The sequence below is a fragment of the Diceros bicornis genome, chromosome 11 (assembly GCF_020826845.1).
Source record: "Diceros bicornis minor isolate mBicDic1 chromosome 11, mDicBic1.mat.cur, whole genome shotgun sequence".
NCBI lineage: Eukaryota > Metazoa > Chordata > Mammalia > Perissodactyla > Rhinocerotidae > Diceros > Diceros bicornis.
The window spans coordinates 63,637,352-63,650,964 of NC_080750.1; the positions used below are offsets into that span (position 1 = coordinate 63,637,352).

At 52.1% G+C, this 13,613-nt stretch overlaps 1 protein-coding gene across 1 annotated transcript in view; it reads right to left on the reverse strand.

Moving 5' to 3' along the window:
- Window positions 1-2,834: 2,834 nt before the first annotated feature.
- Window positions 2,835-13,613, reverse strand: part of C11H8orf74 (chromosome 11 C8orf74 homolog) — a 29,234-nt gene continuing 18,455 nt past the window's right edge. Inside the window, exons 3-4 of the mRNA XM_058549797.1 lie at window positions 5,435-5,838; window positions 2,835-3,071 (exon numbers count right to left, since the gene is read on the reverse strand). Of these exons, the coding sequence (XP_058405780.1) occupies window positions 2,835-3,071; window positions 5,435-5,838 (641 nt within the window). The remainder of the gene's footprint in view (window positions 3,072-5,434; window positions 5,839-13,613) is intronic.

The window sequence follows — 13,613 nt, forward strand, 5'->3', positions numbered from 1 at the left end:
GGCAGGACACCAGGACAGTAGGAGACAACCAGGACCGCCCCAGATGAACCTCTCCTATGGGGCACTTTATCCTCGGGCTCTATGGGGGGCTCCAATCTCAGACCCGTGTGGGGGTACTCTCTCAGTTTGGGGTTGCCACGCCTGGGTGGTGTAGGTGTCCAGGCCTTGCGTGAATGTGGGGCACAGGTGGGAACCTGCCCTCCCACAGTAGACGTGGGGTCCTCCACGAGTAGCTGCAGAAGGCTGCTCAGGGCTGGTCCCTCAGGCGGGTGAGAGGGAGGGGTTTTCTCAGTGGGACCACCCATTCTCTGTTCCTACCTTGATGTAGATAGCCTAGTTTATTTGATATCTGCATCTACTGCGTAGCTGAAACCCTAGCTCCAACTCCAACCTTTCGATGTTATGGGACCGAGCCACCCTTGAGGGTGAAGGGGGCCCCACAGGCTGACTGTGCCAACACAAGGCTGCAGGGGCCACCTTCTCCCCCCTGGCAGCCCCTGCAACACCACCTCCTCACTGGCAGCTTGGCTGGCACTAGGATGACGACCCTGGCCAGGCTGGGCGTCCACCTACAAGGGGTGACAGGACCTCCCATGGCAGGAGTCTTCCTGGGGAGAGCCAGGTCCAGTGGGGAGGTCAGCGCCAGTAGTGCACTGTCCACAGCTCAGGATCCGAATGGCCTGAGTCTGAAAGGTTCAAAGTCTTGGGGGTCCTGAGGGTCTCTCCGGGCACTGGCAGAGCAAGGTTGGGACACTGGGCATGGGTGTGGGTGTGGATGCGATGGTCAAACCTCCCTCAACTTGGGAGAAAGGCAAGGCAAGACGGAGCCTTTCATCCCTTTATACTTAATCAACCCAGCCCAGTGTCAACCAAGACTTCCAGTGCCTTCTGGACAGTACAGCAGTGCTCGCAGCCCAGTTTATTCCCAGGCTGGCCAGGGTGCCTGATTTTCTCCTGCTCCAGCATGGGAGTTTCCAGCATATGGCCTGGACTGGAGCAATACCCACTCACCCCTTCCACCTCCCCCCATGCGCGCGCACACACACACACTCACACGCACACACACACATGCACACGAACACTCACATGCACACGCACACACATGCACGCACACACGCACACACACTCAAATGCGTTCACACTCACATGCACACACACTCACGTGCGCACACACGCGTGCGCACACGCGCACACACACGCACATACACACACTCACATGCACTCACACACACAGCAACAGGGGTGTTTGCGATCCTGGTCAGGCCTGGACAGGATAGGACGGCAGCTCCTGCACTTCCCTCCAGGCCATAGCGGTTTCAGCCACACAGTAGATGTGGATGTTAAATAATGTTTGTGGAGTGAAGGATGAATACGTGAATGAATGAATGAAGGGATGAAAAATTTAAGAAAAACCTGGAAACTTCTTCCTCTGTCTAAAGAGGTATAGGGAAGCTTATCAAACTCCTCAGGTATGAAACACCTGCCCTGTGGCATCAAGTAAGACGGGGAGAGAGAGTCTAGGGTAGTGCTTCCGGCAGGGCCCCCTTCCCAGCCAGGGTCTCCTGTCTCCTGGACTTCTCTCAGAGGGTTCCAGGGCTTGTGACATGCCCTCTCCAGGGCTCCCTCTCTCTACCTGAATCCAGCCTGGCCTCCAAAAGCAGGCTGACTTTGCCTGAAATCACATAGACCCAGGCACACCTTAGGGGGCAGGACCCAGAGGGCAGCTGTGGCAACGGAGAGCTGGGCGTGATAAGAGAGGTGGGCATGAGGGATGAGAGCGTTGCCCAGTGGCTCAACTCATTGTTAGCAAGAACATGGGGCAGAGAGAGACAGAGAGTGGCAACATCCTTTCTTCCCTGATCTCGGGGGCCACAGTCACCTGCCAGTTATATGGCTGCAATAAGCCAGTAACTACAGGATTTGTGCAGCTGTTTGCACGAGGCACAATGCTGCAGGGGAGAGAGCACAGAAATAAGAGTCCAGAGGCCTGAGTCCTAGTCCCAGTTCCTTTACTGCCTGGCTGTGTGACTTTGAGTAAGTCCTCCACCTCCTTGAATCTTGAATTCCCTGCAAATTGGGGATAGCAAAGCTCCGTCTCTCTCCCGGGATGTCAGAGTGGGAGAGGGGCCTTAGACAGCAGCCAGCAACTCTTCCACTTGACAGAAGAGAGGCTGGGGCCCAGAGACGGAAGGGGCACGGGCAAGGTCACACAACAGACCAGTGGCAAAGCTGGGTTCAAAGCCAGGTCCCTGACCACTAGGACAGTGCTTACTCCCCTGCCTCAGTCTCAACAGTGTAGATTCTCACAGAAGGAAGAGTTTTCTGGAGGCATGCGGCTCTGGTCCTCCAGCAGGGAGACCAGCGCGTGCCCAGCAGGCTGCATGCAGTCAATCCTGTTGTACAAATCTCAGAAAGGAAATGGAATCTCAGGACCCATTCTCCCCATGCCGGCAACAGGACCCCTGAGCTAGCTGGAGGTCCCTCCTGGTGTCTGGTGTCAGCCTCACTCTCACCTGCTTAAACCCATGGGTGGTAGTTCTGTCCTCAGTGTCTAACCCCAGGCTTAGTCTAAAAGCGATATTTGCCTGCCCATCGAGTGCAAAGCTCTGTGCTGAGCAGAGGATAGCCTTCTTCACCGCACAGGGACAATCTATCTGGGTTGGATTTTCAGGTGCTAGAAGATGGTTTCCAGAAAGAAGATAGAGATAAGATGGTGAGTCTTGTTTTGTTTCTTTTAATTGTAAGAAATCTCTGATCTATTGGGTGCTGAGCACATCACAGAATACTTGCGTGATCGTCAATGGCTCCTCCTCAGTCAGAGCCACACGGGCCTTCTACTTCTTTGCTTTTGCTTTCTTTCCTTTGTTTGCTTTGTAGAACTTAAGAGAGTCCTCTTGAGCTGGCTGAGCAGTGATGGGGAGTGGGAAGGGGATAGGAGCGTTGAGATTTAAAGTCTTCTTCTGAAGTTTCAGGTCCAAAATATCAAAAGTTATCTGGATCTCATACTCCAGCAGCTCCTTCAGGCATTCGATTTGGACATGAATGGCCTCGTTGATGAGATTTTCTAACTCCTGGAAGAAACAGAAAGCGGCTGGTGAATGGGGCTCCGGGGAAGGCTAAGGCCCTCTGTGGATAGAGTTCCTCAATAGGATCCAATTCTCAACTCAGCCTCCTCCTTTTTCTGTGTGCTAGGACCTTCCACGTCCCCCTCCAGATCTCCTCTCCATCCTACTCTGTGCTCTGGGTGGCTGCGTCAACCAGCTACCTTGACCTCTGGCTTCTGGTTGAGTCAGCCAGTGGGAGGTCCTGGCAGGAGATCTGAGGGTGGGAGGAGAATGAAGCCTCTCACCCTCCTCCCAACCAGCTGTGGGTTGGCCATGACCATGACCTCTACCTACAGGCACACCTGCTGCCCCATGGCCCTCTCCTACAGCCACTGCTCTCTTTTTGGGTTCCAGTAATTGCTTCTCTCCTTCTTCCTTCAGGCCCACTGTGGCAATCACCCTGTTGATTACTAACATTGTTCTGGGCCAATAGGCCAGTCCCATATCCCCTACTTCCTGGTCAATGCAAGCTCCATCTGAAGATCATCCCCCTTCCTTCCCCTTTCCCTCCATCTCATTCTCACATCTCACAGTTCCAGAAGCAGGCTTCATTGGAGGGGACAGGGGAAATTGCTCAGAGAGCGGGGTGTCCCCCAACCAGCCAGCCATGGAAAGAAGGGAAACTTAGCCACCAACTGCCACGTTAAACAGAAGAACCTCTCTGTCATGTCAATCAGGATCATGGCATCCTGGGATCCTGGAGATATGGACCATCTAACTGTGTTTCTTCAAGCTCCCTGGCTGAGCAACCAGACAGAAGAGGAGAGGTCATGCCTGTCCTGGGGATGCCAGGGGACGTCCTTGGAGTATCCGCTTGCCTAGAGGACGTTTCTCTGAGATCTCATATTTGAACTTAGAATCTCATGCAAAATCTTACATTTACCCCAGAATGTCTCCTTGGTTGTTTTTATATAAAAATAGTGTTCTTCCCCTAAGTCTTTAGGGAGGATTGTGTTCCAAGAGGAGGCACCATGTTTATTCTATAGTGTTGAGTGTCCCCAGCTAAGGCACACCAGCAGGGGCACAGAGTGGAGGGGACTCCAGCCCACAAGCTCCACCAGGCAGGGACCAGCAGCAAAGTAATGGAGGCCCACAGGGGAGCTGGGAGGAGCAGAGAAGAGCAGCTGTGCGGGGAACAGGAGGCGGAGGAGAGGCAGCCCCTCCCATCTGTGGCCTTGCCCACGTATTCTAGAGCAAGGTCCCAGGAAGGAGGTGAAGACAGACTGCTGCTTGGGTTCTGTTGGATCCTGGCTGGAAGTCTTAATGTACTAAGATTATGTGGCAGCCCGATGTGCTTTTTATCCTGGAAACTTAACTTTACCTTAGAAGAATATCTTGTGTTAATTGTTGTGTTAATTGTTCTTTAGAGATTTTTCCAATGTGTTATATATATGTAAAGGAGAACTTCCCAGGGCCGTTCACTCTTTGGCTGACAATTCAAAGCCAAATCCCTTTTGGAACCCACAGGCCTTGCGATTCCCTACCCCCACCCCAGCACGCCCCTCAACACATGCACACATGTATATATACACAGGTGCACATACTTGTCTCTTTGTTCAAAGATGATGCAACAGTGATGATATCAGTGCCTATGTATAGTTAAAAAATAAATTTGGACTGTGCCAGGCCCTCAAGAAGTTGGCTGCCCTGGGCCAAGCTAGTCACCATTTATTGAAGAGCTGGTCATCGGAGACTCTGACTCTGGGAGCCCCTGTGGTCCTTAAGACCCGTTAAGAGGGCAGTCCACTTTCTTAGATCCACACACCAGACATGGATTCTCCTTAGATCTGGTTTCTCCCTCGATCTCGAGCCCCATCCCTTTGCCCACCTCTTCACATCACCCACCCCGAGCTGTCCCTCATGGTCCTTCTCTCATCTTCCCCCCAGGCCTTGATGGATGCTGGCTCTGCAGGCAGGTGAAAGGCACAGACAGACTCCGTGGTGGTTCAGAGCCAAGCGTCTTTTTTGGTGGAATCTGTCACTGATCGATGATGCAGTGAAAAGAACTTGGACTTCGGGGTCAGCCAGTCCAAATGTGGACTCTACCACATGCTAGCTCAGTGACCTTGGGCGAGTTGATTAAATTCTCGGAGCCTCAGTTGTCTCATCATTGAAATGAGGACATGAATTATACCTCACAGGGGTGTTTTGTGAAACCTGCATACAAAGCCTGCAGTAGTTACTCAGTGACTGTCCCCTCTACCCGCTCCCTGTGTGCAGACAACAGGATTCTGTCTGTGCATCTGACTCCAGCCTGGACCTTCTCTTGGGAGGAATGGGCGTTTGCACGTGGCAGGTGAGCATCCTCCCCACCTGGGGCACAGGCTCACCTCTCTCTTCAGAACCCGGCTCCGCTGCACGGACGCCTCCGAGAACGTCCTCTGTAGCGCGTGCTCCTGCTCCAGGCGCAGCGCCTCCTTCAGGAGCAGCGCCTTGGTGCGCTTCTGTCCCTCAGCCGCACTGAGCTCGGCCACCTGCTGCTTGTGCTTCCAGATCTCCCTGTCCACGCCCTCGGCCAGCGGGAGGGGCTGGGGCGGCGCACACACCTCCAGGTGGGTGACGGTCAGGTTGACGTCCTGCTCCTGGCCCAGGACATACTGGTAGAGTTTGTAGTGGCGGATGAAGGTGTTGTGGAAGTAGTCGCAGAGGGCCAGCAGGTGGGTGGTGTTGAACTGCCCCTGGTAATCTCTGAGCTTGTTCCCCAGGATCGTCACAGCCTCAGTGATGGAGCAGCCTGGGGACACAGAGGGGCAGGCATCGAGTGTGAACCAGGGTAAAGCTGCATTGATAGCGGATCAATATAGGCTCTGAATGCAGGCACTCTGACACCAGAGCCCACGTCCTACCGGCTATTCTATATTGCCATTTATTAGCTCCTGAAAGCTATGTAGTGTATCAGATTTCCCTTTTTACCTTGGCTTCTAGGAAGCTCAGAGCCAATTTTCTGCAGTAACGTACATTTATCCCATTTTTGCTTATATAATTATCCCACTCCTTACCTATATTTTTACTTTTAACTCTTGTTTTAAAGACTTACTTCAGCTGTCCTTTATATTGTTTACACTTCAAACCCTTTGGGAAGGAGACGAGAGGGTAAAAAAGGGATTTTGGAAAGAGTTGAGCATGAGATGATGGAGAGACAGATGTTCAGGCCACCGTTATACCGGAGACTTGTATCACAGAGTTAGGCAAATTTTGTTTATACCACGCAGAGATCAGCTCTGAGGGCAGCACCCTGGGCAGTGCTCCTCAGAGGGTGGACCTTCTCCCCCATGCCCTCCCGTTCGCTCCTCTTGCTCACCACGCCATCAGAAGCTCAGGGGAGTGGTGTGGTCAGGGAGGCAGGTGATTTGGGTCTTAACATGAGGGTGGTTCAGTACAGGCTCAGGGCTAAGTGAAGTGCGTGCCCTGGGGAACAGAATCAGGCAGAGAGGGACCAGACAATGGACAGAGAAAGAACATGGTCCCTGTGTGAGGAGACCTGGGTCTTCACACAGATGCTCCCTGTGCTCCCTGAAGCACACTGTGAACTCGGCCAAGGCTCTCCTGTTCCCTGACTCAGTGTCCGCCTCTGCAGAATGGGAGCTTGGGCCAGTGACCACCAAGTCACATGCCTTTGATGATTCCCCAGTCCCATCTCAGAAGACAGAGACCAGTGCTGAATGCAGGGAGCCTGGCTTTCCTCCCAGGGCAGAGGCCCAGGCTGCCTGCAGATCCCCCTCCTCATCTCTGCTGTGTGAGCCCCCCAGGGGGCCCTAGAGGAGTCTCCCTCCTCCCCAGCTACAGTGCTCTGGCCTCCTTTAGGGGGCTGTCTCAGCTTTGCCCACGCGGTTGTTTTTCAAGTCCTCCCCACCCCCATTCTGTTTTCACTTTGGCTCCTTACTCTTGGCCTGGAGTGGGAGCATTTACCTTCAATCTCCCCAGAGTACTGAGAGGGTAGAGGCAGCACAGTCTCAGAGAAATATTAGTAGATGGAGCAGCACTCCACTTTGAACCTTGTTAGAATGTGCTGGAAAGTGTCCCTTGGATTTAGGCTTTGGTCTCCTGGGGGAGGGAGGAAGGGAGGCCTCTCCATCGTGCAGAATTAAAGGTTGGTGGGCTGTGCTTTCCCCTTCTTTCAAGGCAAATCAGCAGGCTCAGAGGCCTGAGAGAGTGCTCCTATCTCAGGGCGGTGTAGGGGAAGGGCACTAGGTTTGAAGGCCTGAGACAACTCTGTCCCTTCCTATCTGTGACCTTGGGCCTTCATTCCCTCAAGTGTAAAATGGGGCATAATTGTATGTACTCCATAGGATTATTGGGAGTATCACATGGGGTGACATATCCAAGTGCCTTGTACAGAACCTGCTACAAGGTAGTAATCAATAAATGCTGTAGGAAAAGAAGAGTTTGCTTCTGCCCTGTGAGAAAAGTCTCTCCTGGCCATATCTATCCTTTCTTCCTTCCATCTCTCCATCAGTCTGCTCACCCATCCATCCATCCACCCATCCATCCATCTCTTCATCCATCCACTCATCTATCATCCATCCATCCATCCATCTCTCCATTTATCTATCCATTTCTCCATCCATCCATTCATGCATCATCTATCCAGCCTTCTCTTCATTTATCCATCCTTTGCTCCATCCATCCCTCAATTCATCCATTCATCCATCCATCTCTCCATCCATCCATCCATCCATCCATCCATCCATCCATCCATCCCTCCATCCAGTCATCTATCCATCTCTCCATCCATCCATTTATCCATCATCCATCATCCTTCCATCCATCCATCCATCACTCTATCCATTCATCCATCTCTCCATCCATCCATCCACCCACCCATCCATCCATCCAAGATCAATTTGTCAAACTGTTACTGAGTGTCTATTAATTACTAGGCACTATGCTAGGTTCTGGCAATACTATGATAAATAAGACACATCCCTTGCCCTCAAAGTGCTCACAGGAGAGACACACAAGTAGATGTTACAATACGTTTGTAAAGAGGAACAGAATCAGGTGAAGAAGAATGCTCAGTTGAGGATAGGGGTTTTCCTGGAGAAGAAGATGCATGAGCTATATCTCAGAAGCTGAGTGAGACTAAGTTGGCAAAGATGGTGGGGGAGGCACTTCATGGATACAGACTGAGTGAGAGCAGAGAGGCAAGAAGCTGCGTGGCATGGGCAGGGAACAAGACAGGGTTTGTTGCTGTTGGCACCTAAAGATGGAGGCAGAAAATGGCAAGCGTTGAGTGGAGAGGTGGGTGGAAGACAGATGGGAGGGCCTTGAATGCTGCGTTCAGAAGCCAGGGCTTTGTACCCTAGGCAGCGCAGGACCTGCCCAGGGTTGTAGGCAGGCAGTAGACGTGGTTATGCTTGCCTTGAGCTCGATCACATTGACGATCATGTGGTGGCCTGTGCAGAGACTGTGGCCCAGTCCAGAGGGGAGTTGCTGTGGCCTGAGAGTGCCAGGGCAGCAGGCCTGGGCAGAAGGAGCAGATTGAGTGGCAGGACTGATGGTCGGATGTGAAGCGTGACAGAGACCTGCACAACTCCCAGGTTCTTACTGAAGGACACTTGGGGACATTCACCTCTGACATGACCCCTGTCCTCAGAGAGCTTCCAATCTGTGGAAGAGGAGACAGTTGGACAAATGACATCTACCTTTTTATTCTCAGCCCCAGCACAGGACTCTGTGTACAGTCGGGGCCGATAGGTATCTAGGGAGTAAATGAACACATTCTGATACATCAAGCGCAGTGAAGGGGCTGTTCATTTATCCATTCAACAAAAATTTCTTAGGGGCTTTCTCTGTGTCCAGAACTCTTCCAGGTTCCAGCGAGGCAGTGAAGGGCTAGGGAGAGAGCACACAGATAGTATAACTCTGCTCAGTGCTACACAGGGCTGGGCGGGCACCCAATAGGAAGAAGTGACCTTCTCAAGGAAAGTCAGGGAGCAGTTCCCTGAGGAAGTGATGAAGGAGTTGAGATGGGCAGTGTCAGAGGAGTTACCAGGCAGAGAGAGGTGGGAAAGGTGAAGCAAGCAGGGAGAACAGCATGTGCAAAGGCCCTGTGGTTGGAGAAAGCATGGACCATTTGAGGAACTGAAGGGCTGGGGTGGGGAGTTGGCAGGCTAGAGAGCAACTGATGAGGGGCCCCCTGGTTCTAGATGAGGCTGGGAGGTGAGCAGGGACCTGGCCGTGCAGGGCCTCATAAGCCCCTGAGGGAGGAATTTGATCTTCAGCCTAAGGGCGATGTTGTTAAAACATTGACCCTTTCACGATGTGAGTCAGATCATGGTCCTCCTCTGCCTAACACCCTCTGCAGGCTGCCTGTCATACCTCACACGGCGAAAGCCAAAGTCAGCCAGAGGCCCATCCATCCCTTCCTCTGACTCAGTTTCTCCTCTCCTCCCTCTCCCTCTGCTCCTGGCACACTGGCCTCAGCCTAGTATGCCCTTTCCAACACAGGACTCACCTCTCACCCCCGGGAGCACCACTGTCTCACAGAGGCCTCTCAGACCACCCCACCCAACACTCCCTAGAGACTAGTTATTTTGCTGTATCAAGCAAGAGTTGAAAGCTAAGTTTACTGAAAATAACTTTTAAGAAATTAATTTTGTCAGTTGTTTTGCTAGAAAAATGACAGTTTTGAATGATATTTTAAGATTTGATTGCATTGCTGTTACCATTGTATATTTTGTATAAATTGCTTCTTTGCATATGTACAATTTATGTAAGTAAATAAATTACACTAAAAGTTACTTGGAAAGTTCAGTTATAATGTTAAATTACATGTTGATAGCTTCTTAATTTAACTTAAAATTTTTATTTAGTCATATTTTACCCTGCATCGTATACAAAGAGTAAGCTTTACATATGTATAAAGTAGATACACATAGCGTATGTAATCAGATATACAGAAGACCTATGGTATGAAAATTTAGTAGTGGTGGGCAATTAGGGAAAAATGTCTAAAACAGCTTCTCAATATGATCCAGCAATCCCACTTCTGAGTACACACCCAAAGGAGATGAAACCAGGATCTTGAAGAGATGTCTGCTCTCCCATGTTCATGGCAGCATCATTACACTAGCCAGGATATGGAGACAACTGAAGTGTCTGTTGATGGATGAATGGTTAAAGAAATTGTTTTATACGCACACACACTGGAATATTATTCAGCCTTAAAAAAGAACGAAATCCCGTCATTTGCAACAACACGGATGAACCTGGAGGACATCATGCTAATTGAAATCAGCAAGACACAGAAAGACAAATACTGCAGGATTCCACTCCTATAGGGAATCTAAAAGAGTGGAACTCACACAAGCAGAGAGCAGAATGGTGGTTGCCAGGGGTTGGGGGAGGGCAAATGGGGAGATGTTGGTCAAAGGGTACAAAGTTGCAGTTATGCAGAATGAGAAAGTTCTGGAGATCTAACGTACAGCATAGTGCCTATAGCTAACGAGACTGTTTTGTATATTTGAAATTTGCTAAGAGAGTAGATCTTAAATGTTTTGACTACAAATAAATGTGCTAACTGTGTGAGGCAGTGGGTGTGTTAATTAGCCTGATTGTGGTAATCATTTCACAATGTATATGTATATCAAAACATTACATCGTGCATCTTAAATATTTATTTTCAGTTACTGACAAATTGACAAATTTTTATTTGTCAATTATACCTCAATAAAGCGGGGGGGGGGATCACACAAAAATAGTTAATAAAATAAATAAAATGGCTCCTAAGGGAGACAATGATAAAAAAATAAGGTTGAGATGCTGCTTTAGCATGCTATGGTGTGCAATGCACTTTCCTCCCCATTTTCTCACTCGATTCTCACAGCTTGTCACCTATATCATGGAGACCCAGCTGGCACTGGGGCAGTGACCTATGCTTCCCTTGGCCTGTCTCCTGTGCTGGGAAATAAGCTGCCCAGGCCACTGATCCCAGGAGCCCCTTCAACCCTGAACCTGTGTCCCAGGTTGGCAGTGGGGAGGGAACTGGGGCCAGTGGGAGCCCTGTGTTCCAGAATCACCCAGAGCTTTCTAAAAAATGCAAACTCACATACACACACACCCATCTCAAAAAAGGAAGTGCTGGTTCCGGGGTGGCGGCTGGCTTGGGAATTGCTGCCTGCTGACTCTGATTGGAGTTATGAGCCATATTGAGCCAAAAGAACTCAGATGTTGACACACAGGGGCCATCAAGTCACTAAATGACCAACTGGCCGAAGGACAGAGCCAAAGCTCCTGAACGCCCTGCTCTGCCCAGTGACCTTGCCATTCGGCGCCTGCTGTGACACACCTGCCGAGTCTCTTCCTGCACCTGGGTGAGCCTCCTGTCACTCGGATTCTGTGGGCATTTTGTTCTAGTCCTTGTTGCTTTTGGAGAGGGGTGGTTAAAAATGACACAGAATATACAGTCTGTTGTGTTTTTTATGGTGCTCATGTACATTATGTAACTACATAGCAAGAGTTGAGGACGCCTCTGAAAGCAACATGCAAGCGAGTGCCCAGACGTGGGGCACCACTGCGCCCGCCGAAGCGCAGAGAGGAGGAAGGGAGAAGTGCATCAGAGAGCGGGTAGGTCCTCCCATGGGGGAGGGGAGCGCCCTGACCCAGGAGGCTGGGGGCGGGGAGCCGAGGAAAGTTGCTGCACAGCGGACGCTGGACCCAGTGTGGAAGAATGAGGAGGAGTTTGGAAGAAGACGGTGGGAAACGGCACCCTGGAAGAGGCACAGCAGAGATACAGGCAGGAGGCAAGTGGCGGGCGGACAGCGTGGGCATGCGCACAGATCCACACGGGTCAGAGGTCTGAGGTCCTGGGAGGCAAAGCTGGAGTCCGTGGGTCTGGTCTGGGACATGGAAGGGCTTGAGGTCTTCGGTTTGCAAAGGGCAAGCCCGTGTATACCATGTGAAAGAGCTAGACTTCATCACAGAAGCCGGACTCTCTAACTGGAATTCCTGAAACCCAAGGACCTCCAAGGATGGGCTTCGGGACCCACTGGGACCTCCTGGAACTGCATCCAGAATTTCGCATGCACATTTTTTTCTGGGGAGAGTGTGCATAGAGAGAATCATCAAATTCCTGAAAGGAAGGTTAAGAACCGTGGCAAAGAGCTGTGGAGCTGCTCAGAAGTGTTAAGCCGAGAAGTGGGAGGTCAGACCGGTATTTCAGAGGGATGGTGGCGGTGCCTGGAGGAATCCCTGGTTGGGGGTTGGGGAGCAGGGTGCGGTCTTCATCGAAGATCATCGAAGCTGGACTCCAGGCCTTGGGGAGGCGACTCCAGGCCTGTGCGATCTTCCTGGGGTGAATCATGGCACCTCCTCTGGGCTCTGCGGAGCTGATCCTGCGGGAAGGTGCCCTGCTTCTCCTCCGGCCTGGCAGCGAATGGGGCTTGGATCACCTGCATCCTCCACTTCGGGTGGCCGTGAGTGATTCGTGAGCTGAGGCCAGCCCCTGGCCTTCTCTATTTGGCTTCTGGCAGCCATGCACAAAGCCCAGGTTTGAAAGAAAACGTCTGCGGGCCCAGTGCGCTGAGTGCCCTCAGCAAACGTGTGCAGGTGTGCCCAGCTGCCTGCTGTCCTGGGGGATGTCCTCCTCTGGGCATGAGCTATGGCCTCAGCCTACAGGTCATGAAACACAGTGTGGGCCTTGTCCCGTGTCAACAGGGAGGGAACTCCTGGGCTGAATGCTAACTTTCAACCCCAAGACACTCTTTCAACTAGTTCTGGTTTTCAGCAAAGATGGCACCCCGCTGGCTCATGAGACACTTTCTTGGCCCCCAGACCACTCTCCATTTGCCGCAGGTCGAGAAGTCCAGGGTGACTCAGAAAGCCGAGGATTAAGTCTCAGGGAGAAGCCTGTGGCTGCCAGGGGACAGATCTGTACCTGCAAGTTGCTCTTCAATAACAGGGAGTGGCCTTCATTTGCATTGGCTGCTAGGAACTTCCTGAAGACAGTCCGCAAGCCCCTGGAGGCCAGCACCTGCACAGGGATGCGCACGGGAGTGGAGGAGGAGGGCAAGGAGGAGGGAGAGCGGGGGCTGGATGATGGCCCCAGACGCTCCAGAATCAGGGCAAAAAGGCACCGCGCTTGGACCGGGCTCTCTGGGTGCCTCCCCCAGCCCTCGCCTGCAGGGTCTAGGGCTGGGTGGGAGCAAGGGGGATGCCCCACGTCCTGGTGGGTCTGGGAACGGTGAAGAGGAGTTGCTCCTTCTGGGTGGGTGTGAGGGGAGGAGCCAGGGGCCGATGGTGCCCCTGACAAACCAGTCCGGTTGCCCCTGCCTTGGCTCGGAGGGCAGGAACCAACTCAGGCAGCAGCCCGGCCTGGCTTACCTTTCCAAACACTTGAGTGCCTACCAGGGCCGGGAGGGGGGAGCAGACAAACGACAGACCCACCACCTCCACCCCCATCCTGAGCCCTGGACGCTGCCCCTGCCCTCCTTTCCGCTCTTGGGAAGGCTGCCAATCTAATTCAGCCACAGCGCCAATGACAGCCACAGCTCAGAGACAGGCTGTGCT